Consider the following 23,398-nt stretch of genomic DNA (forward strand, 5'->3'; position numbering starts at 1 on the left):
GGAGCTTTCTGTGCTGGCTCCAATCCCCAGCTGTGCAATTTTTCAAAGTAATAAAACCACACAAAGAGTTGGAGGAAGTCTAAAACAGCCTAGGCTCTACATTTTGAATTGCACCGCCTCAGTAGGCAGCCTTCAATGCGACACAGTGGGACCAAATGAGCTGATGATGTTAGACTTCTACAGAAGTGTCTTTGAGACACTCAGCAGTTCATTGCTCTGTGTAAAATATGTTACTTGAGTGTGTTTTCCCACTACTGTTGGGAGGGATGGGGGTGGAGACCAATGGATATCTTAAGTAGACAATAAAAAATGTTAAACTGGATGAAAATACAATGAAATTTGAGTACAGAGGAATATCAGAGTAAAAAGAAAATACATTCAAGAGATAATCGCACCTGTGAAAATCGCTTTTGTTGTAACTGCATTTCCAACCAGCAGGAATCCTCAAAATTGACTTGTGGATAATTTGATAATTTCAGGCAAAGAAAAAAAGGCAGATGCATTGCATACTTTTCTATCTGCACTCTCCCAAATTTCCCCCAAATAAGGGAGATACCTTTCTTGATTGCAAAGTGGAACCAATTTTTGTTTTTCTGTGGGGGTCAGAGAATCAGTTAGATAAGTGCTAAATGGAAAATTACCAAAATGGAGTGGGAGAGGTGTGTCACGAGATGCATTCTGGCAAACTTACAAATGGGGTTCACTAACCGCCTGCTTTCCTATTCAGCTGTCCAAACATGAAAGGGGGAGTTTGTTTGCACGAAACATTTGCAATCTGTTTTGGGATTTGTGTGGAAGATGCATTTAACTTCGGAATACAATATTAGGTTATTTCAGTTGTTATATTAGTTTCAGTTGTTACATTGCTTTTTAAGGATCGAAAAAAACAACACTGCTTTGGCAAGTATGAAATCCCCTTTCCTGAAGATTTTGGGAAATATAATAATAACAATAATAGTAAATAATAATTTATTTCCCCTTTTTATACTCCACCTTTCTCTACCCAAAGGAGTACTTGAGGTGGCTTACATATGGCAGTTATTCAATGCCTTAAACACATACAACATTAAACTTTAAATCCATTGAATTAAAATTAATACATATTTAAAAAATTAAATTACATTCACACCATCCAAAAATAGTAGTCTGAGGCCATTCCATAGTCATTGCACATATTCCAATTATATTATTGCACTGCTTCTTCGAAGGCCTGCTTCCTGAGCCAGGACCTTCTGAAGGCTAGGAGGGAGGGGGCTGATCTAATGTCACTAGGGAAAGAGTTACACAGCTGAGGGGCCACCACTGAGAAGGTCCTGTCTCTCATCCCCTCCACCCGTGCTTTTGAAGAAGGTGGGACCGAGAGCAGGACATTCCCAGATGATCTTAATCTCTGAGGTGGTTCATAGCAGGAGATACATTCTGACGGGTAAACTTTATTTTTGTATCCCGCCCCATCTCCCCAAAGGGACTTGGTGTGGCTTACACATGGCACAAGGTGCCCAAAAACAGAACATAAAATAAAACTGTTCTGGAACAGCTGTTCCAGGAGCTCCAGATTTATTTGCTGTGTTTATATGTTTGTGTGCAAACCCATGCTTGGGATTTTGCAGCAGGGGGTTTCCTGTTATAATTTGCATTTATAGGGTAAGCCACCTGCCAGTTATAGTTAGGATCCCTGGTCCCGCCCCCTTTTTGCCTTTTGGAGGGAAGGGGCCTATTTTCAGTCACACAAGGAAGCCAGTCTATAGGACGCAGATCAGCTAGTCCCGTAGAAAGGCTTCATTCCTCAAAACCTTCCGGGGAAACAGAAACAGCCATCCAGGGTCCATCCAGCGACCATCCAGGGGTCATCCAGTGACCATCCAGTTCCAGGGAAACAGAAGGAAAAGGTCCCAAAGGCTCTGGCTGAGAGCTCACAGCCTCTCAGCCTCACAGCACCAGAGGGGAAAACAGACCGGAAGTTCCCACTAGACAGCATCGTAGAACCACAGAACTCCGGCTGCTATATCTTCAAGCCTCAGCCGGTAAGGTCTGCTCGATACCCAGATGCACGTGGATTTCGGTAGCAGCACCCACGCCGACTAGGCATAGATAGAAAGCGGCCTGGGAGGGATTATAAAGAGTTCTTCCTTATGCTGAGATAGTACAGTTAAACCAAGTTAGTGCCAGTCTCTTAAAGACTAGAATAGTAAAGCCTTGAAGTATTGTTGAAGATTTGTTCCTTAATAAAGACTTTGTTGTACTTTTAAAGACTCTAAAGCCCATTACTTCTGGAAGTCTCTAACAATCTCTCTTCGGGCACCCCGGCTTCCCACTGGGTTTAAAGTGTGCGTCCTGTAGAATAAAGACATTTTGTTCGGACCCAGTGGCGACAGAACAAAAACACAGTAGAAATATAATTAAGTAAAGCGCATAAGCATATAAAATAACTAAGACTCAATAAAACACTCATCAACCAATGACGGTAGTCTGCTGTAAATGTGGCCAGGCTGTAAACAATAGGACAAGAGAATACTATAACTGCAGAGGTATAGCAATGGAGAGAGGGCATGGGATAAAGTGCAAGGCTGTGTGACTGCACTCAGGCCACACAATCTAGGAATTGAAGGGGACATTGACAGGGAAGGATAGTGCTCAGGGGGAGATGATAAGATATCTAGTTTTATTTGATGGATCACCCCAACAAATTATTCTCCCCCTTCTGAAGACCTGAATTAGTGTTTGAAGGGAAATGTATTTTTGGGAGCCCAGTGTTTTCCTTGTGCCTAGTTGTATGCTTTTGAACATCAACTAGGTGTGTACCATATATTTTAAACATTGTTTCATTGTTTTAAAATTTAGCATGTGTGTTTATAATTACATTCAAAGCAACTCCAGATATCTATAAACATAACTCTCTGAATGTGATGTTAAAAACAAGGATGGCAGTTTCTCTGAAATAGCAGTGCACTCTGCTCCCTAAAACCTTCTACAAATCTCTGTCACCGGAATGTGAACGCAAGGTGAGGAGGAAGAATGTAAAACAGTGTTGTGCAGAACCTGAACTCCACATGTACAACATCTGCTGGCAGATTATCTTAACAAAGAGTGTTTCTGTGGGCCTTGATTTCTAGGAGGTCTCCTGGTCACCAAGCTGTTACCATATTTTTGCAGTTCCTTCTGACTAGGAAGGGAAATAGTCTTCTCAAAAAGACTAAGGGCCCTTCCAGACAGACCCTCTATCCCAGGATCTGATCCCAGGTTTTCTGCTTTAAACTGGATTATATGACTCGGCACTGCCAGATAATCTGGGATAAACAGAAAACCTGAGATCAGATCCAGGGATAAAGGGCCTGTCTGGAAGGGCCCTTAGGCTCACTATGTTGGCAATAAGCCTCATTGAGCATGGTGGGACTTCAAAATTAACATGCCTACTACTAGTTCTCTAATTGTGTTACATATCACTGCTGTTACAACTTGTGCTTTTTAAAATTATATTTAACCTCTAATTGATAGTATCTGCAGCTACTCTTGTTCTATGTGAGAGTGTATCTCTCACCCAGTGGTTTTCCATGGCCAAGTAGGAAATTGAAACCTGGTCTTGAAGTGTCCTAGTCCAACACTCAAACCACTATGCCACATTCGCTCCATAATATCCGCATGTCTTACACTTTGTTCCTTTCTTATCTCATAGTTCCCTTCTCCTCTCTGAAACACGCATGCACACACATCGCAAATTTCAATTTTGCAGATTTGATAATTTTTGGATTTGATTAATATGTTCTCTTGAGGAATTTCTAAGTCCTCCAGTGTGACTCTATGATCACTTTCCATCATTGAGTTGCACTGGAAGGCCTAGGTATTCCAAAACAGAATATTCTTCTAAGCATTTGAAGGTTCTTTAGTGTGACTCCATGGTCAACTTTTGCTAAATGCTGACTGTTGAGTTGTGCTGAAAGTCTAGAGTATCCTAGAAAGATGTTCTCTCAAGTAAAAAAATGTGGGGGGTTTTATTTCACAATTTTTCCATTTTTGTGGGGGTCCTCAGCCTAACAAATGTGGATGGTGAACTGTACTTCGAATTGGGAATAGCACTCTTTGCACTTATTAGTATGGACGAAAGTTCACAGCGGCTAATTTTATAATACATCTGTTGATCTTTAATGTGTCACAGAACTTTCTGTGTGTTAATTTGTTTTCCTGCAACACAAGTTAATGGATAGGACTGAGTTTTCAATCTCCACCCTGGGATACAGGGAAGGGCAGTTGAGCTCCCACTTAGCTGAAAGGAAGGGAGGACATCTGTTCTCTGTGTAAGCATAAGTAGCAGTTGGCTTGAGGGACTGGGTGGGTGGCTTTGCATCTTTAATGAAGATTAGTCACCACCTTTAACAACTAACTAATCAATGTGTCGTGCATTGTTTGTGCATGGAGAATAGTTGAAGTTGCGCCTTCCATTTTATTTCTCTCCAAACTCTTTACTGAGGAAGTGCATATTCCTTAATACTTGAGATTCACAGTAAATAAGGATTTCCAGTCGTGGCTACAAGATCAAATTAACACACTGAATGAAGCTGCGATCTTATGCCTGTGTAATATAGAGAGTAGCAGAGCTGGAGGAGAAAAACTGTTTTTAGATCAAAATCTAGTACATACATTTATATGTTCATTTATATGTAAATCTGCTTGACAGATTGTTACGAGTTTTAATTGTTTATATGCTTAGATTGTTTATATTTTTTATGAGATGTGTTTTATTGTTTACCTGTGCGGCATCAAATTTTTGCCAAATTTATAAGCTGCCTTGAGTCCCCTCTCGGGTCGAGAAGGGGAGGGTAGAAATGAAGTCAACAAATAAAATAAATAAATACATAAAATAAGTGTCTTTGTGACCTATGGGCTTTATTTTCAGAAAAGCGGAAGGGAGGTTGCAGGCAGAACCTAGCTTATTTCAAACATTGTATGGCAGCAAACCTGGTACCGTACCAGGCCAAGCAGTTGCCACAATACTAAAAAATGGCACTAAATCCAGAAAATCCTGGTTTTTGATATGCAGAATCTTGGAATCCCTTTGGTTGGGGCTTTGCAAGTGGAAAACGTGTTTTTTAAAGGTAATATTTAAATATAGTTCTGATAGTGGAGCTTTGAAGATCTGCATAGTTAAAGCAATGGTATTTTTCATAGTAACCTACGGATATGAGAGCTGGACCATAAGGAAGGCTGAGTGAAGGAAGATAGATGCTTTTGAACTGTGGTGTTGGAGGAAAATTCTGAGAGTGCCTTGGACCGCAAGAAGATCCAACCAGTCCATACTTCAGGAAATAAAGCCCGACTGCTCATTAGAGGGAAGGATATTAGAGACAAAGATGAAGCACTTTGGCCACAACATGAGAAGACAGGAAAGCTTGGAGAAGACAATGATGCTGGAGAAATGGAAGGAAAAAGGAAGAGGGGCCAACCATGGGCAAGATGGATGGATGGTATCCCTGAAGTGACTGGCTTGACTCTGAAGGAGCTGGGGGTGGTGACAGCCGACAGGGAACTCTGGCATGAGCTGGTCCATAAGGTCACAAAGAGTCATAAGCGACTGAATGAATAAACAAGAAAAGTGGAGCTCTGTCATTGTAATTTCATCTGAGAACGTAGGATCCCAACCTTCTATATCTATGCCATGTAGAAGAATCTTAGCATTCAGTATTTATTTGTGGGTAATTAGGGTTTCGGTTTAAGTTATTAGGGTTCGCCCCCCCCCCCCCCCCCCCAAATCACTATCTTTAAAAATTCAGGTGTGCAATTACGGTACATCAGAACAATTAAGCTGGCAATGATCAAAAGTTAGGCTAAAAACATTAAATGGTCTGAAACTAAATTTGACTTGTTTCTGGTTTTTTAATACTGTACTCTACCTTAGGGAAGGATATTAGTATTATTATGTCATGCAGATCTTAGCTTAGATATATGCTTGAATTTTACTTTATTGTCCATGACGTCTTGAATGATTTGACAAATACATGTCTCTAATGTATGCAGATACAAATACATTGTTCACAGTAAGTGTTGCTTGTTTTGACAGAGTTTTGAAGGTACGATTGTATGGGAGAGTCAGGATCTACAAGGCCTTGTTTCTAGAAATCTTCATAAAGTGATGGTGAATGATGGTGGAGGTGTCTTCAGAATCATTACGGTTGGTCTTTTATTCCAGCATGCAATACCTATAACAAAACAGTGTTTTGATAAACTTTCAGGCATGGCAGATTCCAAGCTTGCAAAAATGTCAGGAATACAGTTCCCAGAATCCTCTGTGTCCCATGTCTGGCAACCATGGTTGCTTGGAGATTCTGGGAGGTGTTGTCCAAAACTTGTCCTTGTTAGCAGCTCTGATTTCTTATCTAATCTGTTAACCTCTTGGTCTTACTGCTTTTTTCTGGAAATTGAACTGTTGTTTTTGAGAGGTTTATCTCTTTCTTTTAACCATTTTGAGTAAGATATTCTTGTGTTACACAGCTATTCAAAATATTAAAGTCTTTAGAGGTGACAGCTTATGTTTCTGGCCTCTTAGGGCTTCTTACTAAATATTTCATTTTAAATTCACTTTGTGGAATAGTTGCTTAGCTTATGAACTGGGAAACATTCAGCATAGAACAATTTACAGAAGTAATTATGACAGAATTAGACAATGCTAGGAATAGAATAAAGCAACAAAACATCATAATTCCTTTAGATAAATAAATGCTGCCCTACATCTGGAATGCTGTGTCCATTGAAAAGTCTGTATAAGGCTGTAACAAATTATCACAGAGGTTTCTGTGTGTGGAAGCAGACAAATAAAATATAGATTTGCAAAATGTTGAATATTCAACAAAATAGAGAATGAATACTTGCATTCTGAGGGGAAAATGTGAAATATTTATAGATAACTTCTCCCACTAATATAGAACATGACTCTCTTTAATTACGTTAGCTTTTTTGGTTTTCACAAGTAGAGAGATGTTCAATGTTAGTAAGATTTGTCTTGAGATAAAAGTAGTCACTGCGTTGTTAAATCATAGAATCATAGAATCATAGAATCAAAGAGTTGGAAGAGACCTCATGGGCCATCCAGTCCAACCCCCTGCCAAGAAGCAGGAATATTGCATTCAAATCACCCCTGACAAATGGCCATCCAGCCTCTGCTTAAAAGCTTCCAAAAAAGGAGCCTCCACCACACTCCGGGGCAGAGAGTTCCACTGCTGAACGGCTCTCACAGTCAGGAAGTTCTTCCTAATGTTCAGATGGAATCTCCTCTCTTGTAGTTTGAAGCCATTGTTCCGCGTCCTAGTCTCCAAGGAAGCAGAAACCAAGTTTGCTCCCTCCTCCCTGTGGCTTCCTCTCACATATTTATACATGGCTATATACATATCTCCTCTCAGCCTTCTCTTCTTCAGGCTAAACATGCCCAGTTCCCTAAGCCGCTCCTCATAGGGCTTGTTCTCCAGACCCTTGAACATTTTAGTCACCCTCCTCTGGACACATTCCAGCTTGTCAATATCTCTCTTGAATTGTGGTGCCCAGAATTGGACACAATATTCCAGATGTGGTCTAACCAAAGCAGAATAGAGGGGTAGCATTACTTCCTTAGATCTAGACACTATGCTCCTATTGATGCAGGCCAAAATCCCATTGGCTTTTTTTGCCGCCACATCACATTGTTGGCTCATGTTTAACTTGTTGTCCACGAGGACTCCAAGATCTTTTTCACACGTACTGCTCTCGAGCCAGGCTTATGGCTTATTTCAGAAAGGCAACTGTCTGCTCTGAATACAGTACTAATCATTTGATGGTCAGTGAAAGCCATTTTTGTGGGACACAGTCACACATCTAAACACGATAATTTTTGAAATATAGTCCAGAGGTAGCGACATTATTTTTACTTAGAATAGTATCAGCACATTTTGGTCTGAATCCAGCAAGCATTCTGAGAAAGGAATGTGAGGACCTCATTCCATGAGTGGGGAAAGCGGGGGGAAAGTGAGGCATAGTAGAGGGCATATCTTACTTTGTTTCCTACTGTCAGGGTCTGTCTTTTAGGATGACCAGCCATCCCATGTACTTTCCTTGTCTTTTGCTGTTTTAAGGAGTCAGGTAGCATCCAACTCCTGAAAATGCATTCTGGGTTTCATTTCCATGCCTTGAGGAAACTGAGTCCCACCAGAAGTGGGCTTACGTCATGTGATGGCCTTCGTGGGACTCTGTTTTCGAAGCACATAGAAACAGATCTCAGAATGTGTGGGATGAGGTCCTAAATCTCCATCATCATGTTCATGTTCCTATCAGAGAGAGCAAACACAGCTCTCATCTTCTCTGGTTCACCATAGCAGATGGGGGATTTTTAGGTGCAGGTTTAATCTCTCATCTTGGCCATTAGGTGTAGAACTGGGATCTTTGTACAATAAGTTGCAGAAATAATGTATAAAGAGTCACCAGAATATTAGCCAAAGGATGAGCTCACTGCAGTCCTGATATAATGTGTGGCTTTATGGCATCAGCATGATGGTTTGTGGGCTGCAAGTTTTTATCGCTTAATTGGTTAAGTCAATTATTTATATAGTTTTAGTTGGCTCAAAAATGCATAGCAGTCACTTATTGTAGTGCCTTACAAGTGCGTATGGCAAGCACCAACTTAACAGAGACATTTCTCCCATTTCTCACTACTGCACCACATTTGGTTATGGATGTGGAGCAGGGATTCTAACTCTTGACTCTAGAGTCACTCTCAGATCACTACAGATTTGAAACATCATAAAAAAACCCAAAGGGGGCTGAGAATGAGTTGGAAGTGCTGGTAAAAATGGTTATTCACTTGTTTTACTGCCTTTCTGCTGGAAGAGACATTCCTTGACAACTGAATAACTGTCTGGTTTCCCACCAAAGAACGAGCTGTCAAAGGTGAATGGGTTCCCAGCCAAAGATTCTCACAATACTGAAAAATTGTTTGTGTTTGCTTTTGGGGTTTTTTGGGGTTTTTTGGAGAAAAACATAATTGCATTCCAAAGATCTGAACCTGTTTGAGAAGAGAGTTGACTGTAGTAAAACTGTGTGTGATTCCAGTCTTTTTAATCTCTGTGCCATAGGCAGGGGAAGGATCTTTGCCTCATGAATTTACACAAGGTGTGGAAGGAATCGCAGGAGGCTTTATTTATACAATTCAAGGTAAGTATATAAAGACTGGCTCTTATGATTTTGTTGGGCTTCTTCTAATGCAAAAGTGATCAACTTTGACAGAAATTTACATTCAGTGAGAACAGAAACAAAGCAAACACACGTTGCTTTAAGGAAGGCCCTTGTTTTAGGAGATTATTCTTTTTCTGGGATAATTTATTTTGTTGGAAAAACAGGAAGGAAGTCAGAGAAACCAGTTAAGGAGATCAAAGGTGAGCCACAGTGTTTTCCATGCCTATTCTAGTATTGTACAGTAGCAAGTCCTTAAATCTTGGATAAGGATTTGACCCATCAGATCTTTTTGCCTACAAATCCCAGTGTGTCCAATAATACCTGCATATGAGGATGCCCAATAACAAAGTATCATGGGAGTTGTAATATAAAGTATCCAGTCATGAGTTCCCCATCTGCAAATGAAATAGGGTTGATATTGTTACCATTTGAAGTATACAGTATATATGTATGTGTATTGCCTGCTCATTGTGTTTAGTATCATGTGTACTTCAAAGGGTACCAATTAAGCTTGTGCAATTCAGCTGGAGAGTGATCTGTTTTTGGTATCTGAATTTTATTGGGTATCCACATCCATTTTTGGGAACCTCGTGAAAATTGGTTAATGGAAAAAACTCTTTTTGGCTATGCAGCCAAAAGATCTGGGAAGATCCGGCCCATTGGCAAGAATAGGGAACTTTCAGGGCTCCCCTTTCCATTCCTGGGATCCTTTCCTTTCTTCCTTTCAAGGGTGTTTGGGTTTGACGAATGGGGTTATGGAAGCATGCGCCATGTGCTCCCGTATAGAAAGGAAGAAGCTGCACCTGGCAGCCACGTGGGCTGTTTCAGCCGAAAAAAACCATGGTGGTTAAGCCTTTACCGTTATGGTCAGTTGAACAAGCCAGACTGGCCACAGGTAACTGACCAAACCAAATCCATGCACAAGCCTAGTAGCCATGTCAATTAAGTCAACTTACTTTTTTGCTGCTCTGTATATGCTACAGAAGAGTTAAGTGAACTAAGAGCAAACTACCACTTTTTGCTTCCAAAAAATTCATCCCTGGAGTCAGTACTTGGTAGATGCACTTTTAGCATCTACTAAATGGGAAAGCTCATTACTCAAGATGTCCACTACATATTGCATTTTGTGATGGAATTTCCAATGTGACCAGATGTTTGGCTACTGTGCTATTTCTTTGTTTATCTCTGACTTTCTATCTTGGCCTATATCCAAAGAATCCAGAGACAATAGCAGCAACTTAATGCAATAAATAGCAATATCTAAAATAATGCCAGCCACAGTACATAGGAAGATTAGATATAGGCAGATTGTGTACTTGCTTTCACTTGCTATACATTCCTCTGAAGATACGCCAGTCTCCTGAACATTTTTTTTGTTAATACAATACAGTTTCCCTATTGGGCCCTTTCCAGATGTGCTGGATTACAGTTCCCAGAATCACCCAGCCATTTATGCTTTGCAGCCTGGAACACGTTGGGTGTTGTAGTCCTACACATGCTGAGAATGCCAGGTGTCTTAGAATAGTTTATATGTTGCAGAAAAAGGACTGAATGTTACAATTTCCTCCATTTTTCGGCTTCTCTCTTCCTTTCAGAAGGAGAGGTGCTTTTGCAAAGTCTGCAGAGTCGTCCAGAGAGATTTGTACAATATATAAACAAACTTGAAGAGGAAGATGCCTTACTTAAGGAAGAAAGCAACACTTACGATGATATTGTTTTTGTTGATGTTGTTGATACCTACAGAAATGTTCCAGCCAAATTACTGAATTTTTATCGATGGTAAGTTTATATTTAGTCCAAAGATCAGTGCCTTTCTCTCTTGCTCTTCCATGTATACTTTCAGGATGAGTGAGAACAGTTTTTAGAGTTCTTCCTCAATAATATTAGAGGGGAGGGGGGCATGGCCCAGAGCCTGAAAGGTGACAGCCCCACCATTGCAGCTGCCTTTTGGGTCATATTGCATAATTCTTGGTTACTTTTTGGGCTATTTGAAGAAGACTCCTACCTTCTCCTTTGCAGGATAAGTCAGGATATTGCGTTATTTGTGTCTTGCTGCGAATGAAATACAATGGAAACCTACTTTTTTCAATATAGAAAATAGATGACCAAGGCACTGATTAAGATGGAAAAGAACCTGCCAGGGCTAGAAAAAGAACATTAAAATGGTGATGAAAAGGATTTTCAGATGATATGTTTTGTTGTGCTGTGGTACCCAAAGAACTGGAAAACTAAATAGACTGATATTCCTTCATCTAAATCATTAGGAGTCCTCGGTGGCACAGAGGATGAAACCCTTATGCAGACAAGATTGCTAACCGAAAGGTTGGCGGTTTGAATCCAGAGAGCTCCCATCTGTCAGCTCTAGCTTCCCATATCTGGACATGAGAGAACCCTCTCACAGGATGGTAAAACATCCAGGTGCCCCCTGGGCAACATCGTTGCAGATGGCCAATTCTCTCACACCAGAAGCGACTTGCAGTTTCTCTAGTTGTTCCTGACTTGGAAAAAAAACCTCTAAACCATTATTTGGTGTGGAGCACCCCAGCCATAAAAACATTAAGTGCCACTGTCTTGACCTTTTTTTCAGTTTAGACTCTAAAGGTTTTTATACAATATCCTTACCCACAGATTAAATATCCACAATTCCACTTATGCCTCAAAAATATTTCCTTCATGGAAGTGTTTGTGGGTCTCTGTGGATCCCCCAGTGCAACTCCATTGTATGCTTCTGGCCCAAGTATAGTCAAAATATAGGGTTCACTATTACCCACAGTTTCAGGTATTCATGGGTGTGTGTGTGTGGGGTTGAGGGGGGGGGGGTTGGATTGCATCCCCTGTACATACAGTGGTCATACTGCATATTTCAAGAGATGCTTTTATAGACCATAATCATTTCCTTCCATTTGTCTATAGGACAGTGGAAGCAGCAAGTTTTGATGTACTACTGAAAACAGATGATGACTGCTACATTGATTTGGAAGCAGTATTCAACAGAATAAAGCTTAAAAACTTGGGCAGACCAAATACTTGGTGGGGAAAGTGAGTATCCTATATTACACTGGCAATATAAAGTTTAATGAAAGACATTATTCAATTGGAAAATAAACCCCTTTTTATATTTATTTATATTTTGCTATTCATTATCTGGACTTTTACTTTAATGTTTTGTTAGATATCTATCTAATTGAATTAATGAGCTATTCCATAATTTGTGCAAAAATAGAAAGGAAAAAGATAATGGCAAGTAACTTCGAGATAAACAGTTTCAGTTGTAAATAATATGGATGAAAGGCCCACCTTCTTGAAACCTGCCAGGCTGTTTCGCTCTGGGCTATCTTGCAGAGGTTATGTACAGCAGTCTTAAATTGTACAGATGAGCCAAAGAATTGTTTGCTGATATCCTATGAAAAGAACTTGATTGGTTTGGTCTTAAGTTTCAGACTAAATTGGGCAGTCGACCGGACTGGGAAATGGCAAGAGCTGGAGTATCCAAGTCCCGCCTATCCGGCCTTTGCGTGTGGGTCTGGTTATGTTATTTCCAAAGACATTGTAGAATGGCTTGCAAGCAACTCAGATAGACTAAAGATATATCAGGTAGGTATTTGATGGGAAGAGAGGGAATGGATAGGGGGAAATGGGATGTCTACTTCAGACACCTATTTGTCACATTGCAATTGCCATGAGCCTAGCCAGCACAGTAGGTGAGGAATGTTGATAGTTACAGTCCAACAACATTTTGTCAAGGTGAACTTTGCTTACCCATAACTTAAAGAATAACTTATATAAATATATCTAGCATTCTAGGTGCTTGGGGAGAAACAAAATTGCATCATTTCAAGGCTTTGGGGGTTACAAAAACCCTTTGGGAGAATTAAGAAACAAGTTTTTCAGAGTCACTTTTTACTTTCCCAGGGAGGGCAAAAATGATCCATCAGCCTCCAGAAGTTGTCCAGCTTTGACAGAAGTGTTTATGCATCTAGTGTGTTTACTGTCCCATTTTGAATTGCAGCCAGAAGCTCCAAATTTACACTGTGTTGAGCTTTCACATTATATAGAAGTGGTGGAGCTCTCCAACTGTACTTCCAATTGCTTAGAGTAAACATCAGGGATGCCATAAAAACAATATGCTTATAAAATTTACCGTAAGATTGTTTCATTGAATGTGTTAGCAAGGCAAACTGATTCTGGTAATGGAGTTTAAATTTAATGCACTGGATTTAATGACTCTTTGCCTCTCAGGATCCAGACAGTTAGAGGGAGGCATGCCCTTTGCCTACACAGATATGACTGCAACTAAAATAACATATTGACAAAATGTAGGTCTGTGACCCTTCTCTTGTATGATTTTCCCTGAAGAAGCCAGTGGAATTTCAAAATTTTGCATGATTTTGATTGATCTAATAAAAATATTTCTGCTTTGTGAATTTTGGATGTTATTGATTTTTGAGAGTAATGCTTTCCTTGTTTTTGTTTTGACTTAAATTGCACATTAAGGGTGAAGATGTGAGTATGGGTATTTGGATGGCAGCCATTGGGCCAAAACGGTATCAGGTATGTTTATATAGGATTGTCTGATGCCTTGGGACAGCAGTCCTGGTAACATTTGCTTGGAGTGTAAACTAATGGGATTTTTATGTAATGAGTATATCATCACAGTATAAAGAAGTGGGAGAAATCAGTGCTTCTTAGGGATTTAATTGTTTAGCTAAAGTTGATCATCCTGGCACAGTTTGTTTTGTAGTTTAGGAATAGATCTTTGTCAAAACTGAAGATGTTTTTCAGAGTAGCCGATACAGCTTTTTTTTTTTTTTTGTATCATGCATGACTTGAGAAACTGCAAGTCGCTTCTGGTGTGAGAAAATTGGCCGTCTGCAAGGATGTTGCCCAGGGGACGTCTGGATGTTTTACCATCCTGGTGGGAGGTTTCTCTCATTATTAAGTTATGATCTCTTATCAATGTTTGCAGCATTTGTTTCCTTTTTTAACACTCACTCAATGTTTTTAACAGGACAATCTCTGGTTGTGTGAGAAGACATGTGAGAGTGGCATGCTATCATCTCCTCAGTATTCCCCAGAAGAACTTACAGAACTCTGGATAATAAAGGAGCGTTGTGGAGATCCCTGCACATGTGAAGAAAGGTGAAGGCTTGTCGGTTCCCCCTCACAAAAACCAAACATTATGGGTAACTGGAGCTTTCAGTTGCACATTTGAAGAGAAGGGAATGCCTCAAAAACAGCTTTTTACAAAAGAAATTCTACATTTCCCCTTGCAGTTTGTGGGACAAGTGTATACACTAGTGATTGTGTATGCTCCAAACCCTCTGTTATGTGCCATGAGAGGAACACTTCTCCACTACGAGTGGTAAACTAAACATGAGACTGTAACAGTCTTCACAGAAGACTTTCATGTAGGTGATTTGTCTTGTGGGAAATGGCCCCTTAGAGCAGTGTTTTGCACATTCCTCCCTCCCCCCTATTTTTAGTAAAAGGCATACTTTCCATTCTGAATGCATTCTGCAGTAGTTTTACAAAGCCAAATATGAAATTTCATTTCCTAGCAAATTACACAAGATGATAATATTTTATACACAAAATGTATGAGATCACATTTTGAAGACTTGAAGCTACTGTAACAAAAGGTATAATAACAAGGCCTTGTGAGCAAGACTTGTTGGCTGAGGCAGATCTCCCTTATGTGATGGCTGCTTAGCCTTGTGGAATCAAAAGTTACACTACTGTCAGAAGCAGAAACTTAATGTAAGTCTGTGTTCCAAATGATGTAAGGAGAGGAGCAGCAAATACTACACCGGTATTTCCGCCACGAGGCAAGAGCATATGACCGACTGTGTAAGCAAAAGCGTTGAATACAACAAATGACATGTCCTTTCTCCATGGAGCAGGAGGCATGCAGAAAGCTAGTTAAGCATTTTTATCTTCCTGAATCAATGTTATGCCTGGTATTCGTGTGCCATTGGGGTGGGTGGGCAATGAGAATACCTCAGCTTTTAATTATGTAGATTTTTGCTGTGATTTTCTGTATAATGGGAAATAGAACAATGTATTGTCAAAGGCTTTCATGGCCGGAATCATTGGGTTGCTGTGAGTTTTCCGGGCTGTATGGCCATGTTTCAGAAGCATTCTCTCCTGATGTTTCGCCTGCATCTATGGCAGGCATCCTCAGAGGTTGTGAGGTCTGTTGGAAACTAGGAAAATTGGGTTTATATATCTGTGGAATGTCCACGATGGAAGCAAGAACTCTTGTCTGTTTGAAGCAGGTGTTAATGTTACAATTGGCCACCTTATTTCAACAGAAAGAAGGAAGCCATGAAATTGAATAAAATCCAGCTACCAGTATTAAAAAAACTCTAAACCCAAAACAGTAAATAAAAACATCAGAGGAATTCCATACAAGAAACAATCAAGGCCAGCTAATCACCTCCCAGTAAAAGATTCCCCCAAGCAATAAGCAGCAAGGCCACAAAATCAAGGTGGCCAATTGCAACATTCACACCTGCCTCAAACAGATAAGAGTTCTTTCTCCCACTCTGGAAATTCCACAGATATGTAAACCCCACTTGCTTAGTTCCCAACACGCCTTGCAACCTCTGGGGATGCCTGCCATAGATGCAAACGAAACGTCAGGAGAGAGAATGCTTTTGGAACATGGCCATACAGCCCAGAAAACCCAAAGCAACCTGGAAATAGAACAGTTCGTTGAGAGTTTCCCTGACGTCTGCAAGTTAGCAGTGTAGCACAAACTATGGATTAAATGTACTTCCATTAACTTGGGCTGGATCTACACAGCCATACAATTCAGTTCAACGCACTTAATCTGCCTTCTGAAACTGGATTTTGTGGCAGTGTAGCTCCAGCCACAGTTGAAGTTCCCCCTTCTCAAAAAAAGAGGCAAGGCACTGTTTGCAAAGAGAACATTTATTAACAGAAAGTGCAGATTTTAGTGGTTTGCCAGGTAAATAGCTTTCCATCTTTTCGATATCAAAGTTCTTCCAAATCTTTAAATCTTAATTATAGAGGTTCTGCTAGCAACATACAACTACTCTTAAAGAAAAAAGCATTGAAGCTGTTACCATCGTACTAGGACACAATCTTCATTTTCAATAGAGTAAAACTGCAAAGGTTTTAGGTCATTGTCCAGTTCAAATTCTTTGCCTTTCATCTAGGATAAGAAAAGATTTAGACAGGCATTAGAGCTGGCATGGGCAAACTTTGGCCCTCCGGGTGTTTTGGACGTCAACTCCCACCATTCCTGACAGCCTCAGGCCCTTTCCTTTCCCCCCTCAGTTACTTAAGCGGCTGAGGGGGGAAAGGAAAGGGCCTGAGGCTGTTAGGAATGGTGGGAGTTGACGTCCAAAACACCCGGAGGGCCAAAGTTTGACCATGGTTGCATTAGAGCCACACATTTCAGTCTTCTATACTTTTAGAAAGAAAATAGATATTAGGATCAAACCACCACTATTCAAAGGAAACTGAATAATATCCCAAATTATTTCTTTTGAAGAAATGGGGATTCATAAAATAGACTTAAGAGTACAATATTGACTTCTAACAGTGCAACATGCTTTATAACTCTTGTATTAAGTCTGAACCTATAAAAGATTGCATTATTGTGTTGGAGCTTACTTTAGAACTTTCATAGGACAGCTTCAGTTTTGAACCTGGGATTTTAAGTAGCCGATACAGTAATCCTTTGACCTTCTGAACAGTCATAGAATCTGTGCAGGGGAAAAAATTGTTTAATTCCAAACAGTTACCTTCTGAGCATTTTTATCACATCTTAAATTCCACCAAACACCGATATCAAAGTAGCTTTGTCTAGATTGAGTTCATGCAGCTGAAGATACAATTGCTAGTATTATCTCAATGTGTCATTAAGGTAGTAATGTATGAAGTGACCACCTGTAAACCAAATTGGAGATTTACATTTTAGGAATGCAACAGACTGACTGACCTAAGTGACCTTCAAGACATAGTTTATTGCGTTTGCTGTTTTGTATTTTGACACAATATAAGTAATGCCCCTCCTTCTGCAGAAAATGAATGTCATTCTGGGACTTCGGGTCCCAAATTTGCATATGCTAAATAGCTCCAAGTACCACTAGCTTTATGCACTTATATTACAAACCAATACATATGAACATGAAGGTGTATTTTTGTAGATTTGATGGAGAATATTAGTTTTTAAAAAAAGCTATTCTAAATTTGAACAATACAGTTCTGGGTAATTTCCCCTCTGTTTCATTTAAAGCTTTATCTAAAGGCACAGCAATAGTGAGTTACTCCTCTATTGTCACAAAATGTACTTAGAAAAATATTTTTCTATTAACTTTTCGGAAAAAAGCTGTATCATTTTATGCAACTTGTGACAAATGTGATTTTTATTTTAGAATAAATACTTTTCAAAACATTCATATTCTTAAGAATGTGTTATTTTTGTGGATTATATGTTGTAGTAATATAAATAGTGAACCAGGATGGACACAAAATTTTCACCACAAAATTCCATGGAAAATTATGGGTTTTACATCTGCAGAATACATCAGTCTGACAGAGTGACAGGCAGACAAAGAAGCCAATGGAAGAAAGGCTTTTACCTGCCAACTAACTCATCTGCGTAAGTCCTTGATGAGGACTATAAACTTGCACAGGATGTGGTTCAGTTCCAACAAAACGAGAGCCAAATGCCAATTTTTCTGAGTTACTGATTTAGTACCACTTTGCCTACACTGATCTCTTGACAGAGCCTTTAGCAAGTTGGAGAGAAATCAAAAGGCCTTTTCCCCAGTATTTCAACTTTACATGGTGAAAGTGCTTGAAAGAAGAATATTCAATCACATGCAAGTGTCTAATTGGAATAGTTCACCTCAGATAGTTTGTTGACTAAATGACGCAAAGGCCTGCAACAAGATCTCAAAGCAGAGATTATCCTGTGCAGACACTTCAAAGGGAATATTTGCCCTGCATAGAAAATACCTACCAATCTACATAAATAAAAATGTAATATTCGTTTGTGGGATTAACATAACTCAAAAACCACTGGACGAATTGACACCAAATTTGGACACAATACACCTATCAAGCCAACATGTGATCATCACTCATAAAAACACAGCAGAAGAGACTTAAAAAGCAAAAAAATAAATTACAATGCATGCGCAAAACCACACACACATATATATGCAAACACACATATATACACAAATATATACATGAACATATACACACACACACAAAACACATATAAACAGACTGGGCCACAGCAATGCGTGGCAGGGGATGGCTAGTACTGTATAAAGTACTGTGCAGGATATGTCAAAAACACATATAAATGAACGATTAATCTGCTTTTATTTCAAATTATGTTGTTTGAAATCTATATTCTTTCTGCTACTCTTTTGTTCTGCTTAAAAACAGCATTTTTATGTGAACATGAGGGAAATCACTCTGACATGAAGAGAGACAATGAAATGCAACATGAATTCCTACATCTTACCTGGTAGTTTCTTCTCTATGGGCTTCTGGTCAGGTTTGTCAGGGCATTTAAAGGTCAAAGCTTGAGAAATAAAAATAATTTGTCTCAATACAGACATTCAGAATGTCTCTAGCTATAATACATAACCTTAGAATCAAGTGAAAAAGCTTGCCTCACATCCTAGAATACTGACACTGACAGCTAAGGTGGAGAGTGGGGAATTTTGAAAAAGTGTTCTTACGACAATTGTATACATCGACAACTGCAGGCTGAGAGTCCATCTTGGGAATTCCCAGAAACAAGGCTCTCATTGCTGTGATGGCGCTGGATCATGATATCACAGTACAACGTGCACTGTGCTACAGTGTAATAGAGACAACCGAAGTTACATTGCTGACTGTTCTACTAAATACACAAAATAATGCCTTTCTCCTACAGATTACTACATTTAACAGCTTGTACTCCTACATTTCCCTTTTCTTGGCAAAAATCCTAAGCACTTTGAGAAAGATAATTCACACTAGAGTAGACCCTTATGATGGCTGCAAAATCAAAGTAAAAAGGATAGTCATGTTGCACTGAATGTAAGTTTACACTGCTTCAGATGTTCACCCATAACACTATTTGAGCATTAAGAGGAGGAGTGAAGAGGAAAACTAAAGCAAATAAAGTCATATGCACCAGGTAGCAGCAGCTATAAGGCCAGAACATGGGAGGCTGAGGCTTATCCCTGTATTCCTGACCAGAGTTGTGTACCAGCAAGCAATCCTGAGATGAAATGCATTTATTGGTCTCTGTTTTCTCTCTCTCTCTCTTGGTTTTTAAAGGTAAATGACAATGTGTATCATTTGTATGGTTTCTTCTTGCTTTTCTTTTAAATTTGACAGCAAATGCTTTTGGTTTTTCTTTTTTAGTTCACTTTCAAAATTTCAGAATTTCATTTTCCTCATGTAGATACATTTTAATATTATTATTTAGGTGGAAGTAGTAACTTTAACAGAAAGCACAATTCTATGCAAGCCCTAATCAATATATTAGGGGTTGAACCGGCAGTCTCAACTAAAGTAGCACAACTACTGAGGCAACTATTTAATAAGTCAACATTCATGTTAATTCAATTCAATTAGAAGGTGTATAATAGCTAGGATTGCCAACATGAATCAGGCCTAAAACCTGTTTAAAAAAGAGCAGTTATTTACATTGAAAAAGGCATCCATTTAACACAAGAACCAAACTGTCTTGGTTTCTATTGTTCATTCATCAAGGAACCTGAATACTGCAAAAATGGAATAAATGTTGTCATACTAGCATATATTGGACGTAAGCGTGTGCCTGGGATATCACCCAGTAAATATATATACTGACAGTGAGTGTACATATATGTACACTAAACTTGGCTGAATGTAATGCGTGAACACCTCCAAAATGAATTAATTTTGTATTTTTAGAGATTGTGCAAAAGAAGTTATCAGTGTCAATCTGCTAAGCATGTGCAAAAATCAGTTATCCTAGAAATCCTTACTTGCTCTGGATACAAACACAAACAATTTACTGTTGTCATTAAAACAGTGTTGTATCTTACCTAACAGCTGATTTTTGAGAGAGAAATGCTGTTCTTTTTTCATCTCTCCATCTTCGGGCGCACCGTATTCTGTTAGGGAAAATGAACCAAAATAAATGCAAAATTTATTGATCCAGTGAGTAGTTATCAGTGAGGTTATATTCTCCATTTTGCTGTAGAACAGGAAAAGGCAGATTGGAGAGATTATTTTTCTTGGATTGTAGCTTTCAGAGAAGGCACAACTTTGAAATATGTTGATTTCTCCATGGCTTCTGTGTACATGTCACTCGGCTGCTGGGGCACTTTACCAGACAGGGCAATTAAGCAGACAGGGCAAATCTAGGTGTGCAGTCTTTTGTAGGTATCCATGTGAGGCAGCTGTGTTCCTACAATACTCTTGACATTTTCTGCTTGGGGGTGGTATTTGCCATACCACCCCCAAATGTGAACACTGCTTTCTACTAACTTGGCAGGGGGGAAAATAAAATGTTCTTATATGCAAGTTCCATTCTAGAGCTGTGTTAGTGTAACAAACCTAACCCCTCCATTTTACTGAAGCGTTATTTTGTGTGTTTGCTTCAGAAATGTAACATGTTAGATATACTGTATTGCCAGACACATTCTGGGATCCAAAGTAGCTATTTCCCCATTTCTTTGTATCCTAGCAAACCATCCCGGATTGCAACAAGAGGAAATGTTAGTCTGAGAAAAGGGGTGTCAAACCCATTTCCATCAGCCTTATGGTTGCCTCCAATCTGTGGATACAGGAGAATCTGTGGATACAGGAGGACAACTATATATTTTTTACATTTTCTGCTGCTCAGTGCTCTTTAGATTTTACACCATTTGGATCCCCAGATGTTATTGAACAACAACTCCCATCACTTCTGATTACCCACCATATGGACTTAAAATAATAGGAATTGCAACAAAACAGCACTTAATAATAATAATAATAATAATAATCATCATCATCATCATCATCTTTGTATTGTCAAAGGCTTTCATGGCTGGAATCACTGGGTTGTTATAGGTTTTTTCGAGCTATATGCCATGTTCTAGAGGCATTATCTCCTGACGTTTTGCCTGCATCTATGGCAAGCATCCTCAGAGATGACCTCACAACCTCTGAGGATACTTGCCATAGATGTAGATGAAACGTCAGGAGAGAATGCCTCTAGAACATGGCCATATAGCCCGAAAAAACCTACAACAACCCAATAATAATCTTTATTTCTACCCCCCCCCCCCCAATCACTATCTCCCATAGAAACCTGGGGTGGCTTACAAAATAACACACAATGGTGCCATACAATACATAAAATGCAGTATATCAACATTTAAAATCAGTAACACCTTTACCTAAAAGCACACATATAAAATTAATAAAAGCAAACTCAATTTAAATAAAATAATCAGTAAAATGTGGCACTTGTGTCTCTGAGGATGGGGAAAGGTTAAAGGGCATTTTAACATCAGGCATCATATATCCACAACCCTTCTATCTACATACAAACACCAGTATCCTGAATAAACAGAACAAACTGCAGCCTTCCAGATGTCACTGTAGCACAACTCCCATCAGCTCGAGTCATAATGACTAATGATGAGGAAGGAATACAGGAGTGGGAGTCTAGCATCTGAACTAAAGTGACGTGGTCAGCTGGATTTTGCCTGTGGTTCCTGAGTTTGTGAATGTGCCCTAGACATATTCCACTCACACAGAAGAATGCAGATGTACAATAATGTAGTACTGCTACACAGAAGCTGTGTGGGGCCTCACATTCCAGACTCTTATCACAAATAAACCACACAGGATGGCAAATGAATGAGAACAATGGGAGCAAACCAGATTACTGCCCCCAACTGACATGGCACACTGCAAAGTGAAGAATGGACCAACACTAACTCAGCTGCACCAGACCCAAAAATGTCTTGAAATAAGGGTGGGTAAATTGCCTGGATCCTTGAGTGATGTTTCACTTCATAGCACACACAAACCATCTAAAATATGAAAAAAAGGAAGAATAGCATTGTTTTTGAAACGGCTTAGGACCTCTGAGGTGTGCGAAGCACTGTATTCAAGTACATACATTGCTGGAAAGTTAACACAAATTATAAGAAAAAAGAACCTAATCTTACTTTATACTGGAACTGTACTTACTCTCACAGAGAACTTGGAATCTGGGGTGAGCAGAAAGAAACTCTTCACTTGGGTTGTTTTTATTTGGATCTTGGTTACCACCAGCCTTTAGCCAGTCAATACCGTATTTTTTTCTATAGTCGAGTTCTGCTCCTCTTCTTTCCTCAGGGAAGATCTGTGGCAAAACAAGTATATTTATACATAGCACCACCAAGATTAATCACACCAAATGCTAACTATAATTCCCAGTCACAGGCAGTAGCAAATGTACAAGATATAATGAACTCCTGACAACGACTGGTACCATAGCCATGTCTATAGCTACTTAGCCCAGTTTTGAGAAAAGTACAAAGTGCAGAAATTAGAAACAGAGGAGGAGGTGGCTTAGTTGGAACAATAGTGAAGCTACTGGAGTAGAGCTATAGGTGTTTCTGGATGCAAAATATGCGGTATGAGTATCCTAATGCTACTACTGTAGCTGGAAAATCTCGTGCACATTTTCAGAAACAATATTCTTTAAATGATAAAAACAGATTGCAACATCAGAACGTTGCTCTTGTTTGTTCCTTGACTTTACACATGAGACTACAGAAAAAAGTATGCATATTGTTAATGATTCTGTGGCTGTAGTCCTCACTGCCTTTCATGTCCTGTAGTTTGGTTGCATGGTGCACCACCTGACATCCGTTGGGAAGTAGCAGCCAATAATGAAAAGACCAAGGCAGTGATATCTCAGGCCCATGCTCTGTTTGAATATCAGCCAGCAAGCCAATGCATTAAATCAAGTAACAGCTTTCTAAGATCTACAGAGATAGTCGCAGGAACACCTCAGCAAGCAAGAGTCCAAAAGTGGCAGGCTAAAACCTGGAACCTCAATCCATGGCTGATACCAAATGAGAGACTCCCACCTGGGCACACAGAAGACTGGGCGACTTGGTGCTGAACAGACTGCGCTCTGGCACCACAAGATGCAGAGCCAATCTTAAGAAATGGGGCTACAATCTGGAGCCCATGA

The 23,398-nt window shown here is 39.6% G+C and overlaps 2 protein-coding genes across 5 annotated transcripts in view; one reads left to right on the top strand and one right to left on the bottom strand.

Annotated features, from left to right (window-relative positions):
• The window catches only part of B3GALNT2 (beta-1,3-N-acetylgalactosaminyltransferase 2), a 38,195-nt gene extending 20,581 nt beyond the window's left edge, over window positions 1-17,614 (top strand). The window contains exons 6-12 of one of the 2 annotated variants that reach the window (XM_060753852.2): window positions 6,053-6,163; window positions 9,090-9,168; window positions 10,785-10,968; window positions 12,103-12,228; window positions 12,624-12,783; window positions 13,684-13,740; window positions 14,198-17,614. In XM_060753852.2, the coding sequence (XP_060609835.1) occupies window positions 6,053-6,163; window positions 9,090-9,168; window positions 10,785-10,968; window positions 12,103-12,228; window positions 12,624-12,783; window positions 13,684-13,740; window positions 14,198-14,332 (852 nt within the window). In that variant the 3' untranslated portion in view covers window positions 14,333-17,614. The remainder of the gene's footprint in view (window positions 1-6,052; window positions 6,164-9,089; window positions 9,169-10,784; window positions 10,969-12,102; window positions 12,229-12,623; window positions 12,784-13,683; window positions 13,741-14,197) is intronic. The other variant, XM_060753851.2, reaches the window with a different exon arrangement.
• The window catches only part of GGPS1 (geranylgeranyl diphosphate synthase 1), a 46,088-nt gene continuing 38,796 nt past the window's right edge, over window positions 16,107-23,398 (bottom strand). For all 3 annotated transcript variants that reach the window (XM_067465037.1, XM_067465044.1, XM_060753850.2), the window contains 5 exons: window positions 22,405-22,558; window positions 20,262-20,330; window positions 18,701-18,760; window positions 16,831-16,922; window positions 16,107-16,366 (listed from right to left, as the gene is read on the bottom strand). In XM_067465037.1, coding sequence (XP_067321138.1) covers window positions 16,274-16,366; window positions 16,831-16,922; window positions 18,701-18,760; window positions 20,262-20,330; window positions 22,405-22,558 — 468 coding nt within the window. In that variant the 3' untranslated portion in view covers window positions 16,107-16,273. The remainder of the gene's footprint in view (window positions 16,367-16,830; window positions 16,923-18,700; window positions 18,761-20,261; window positions 20,331-22,404; window positions 22,559-23,398) is intronic.

Source organism: Anolis sagrei, chromosome 1 (assembly GCF_037176765.1).
Source record: "Anolis sagrei isolate rAnoSag1 chromosome 1, rAnoSag1.mat, whole genome shotgun sequence".
NCBI lineage: Eukaryota > Metazoa > Chordata > Lepidosauria > Squamata > Dactyloidae > Anolis > Anolis sagrei.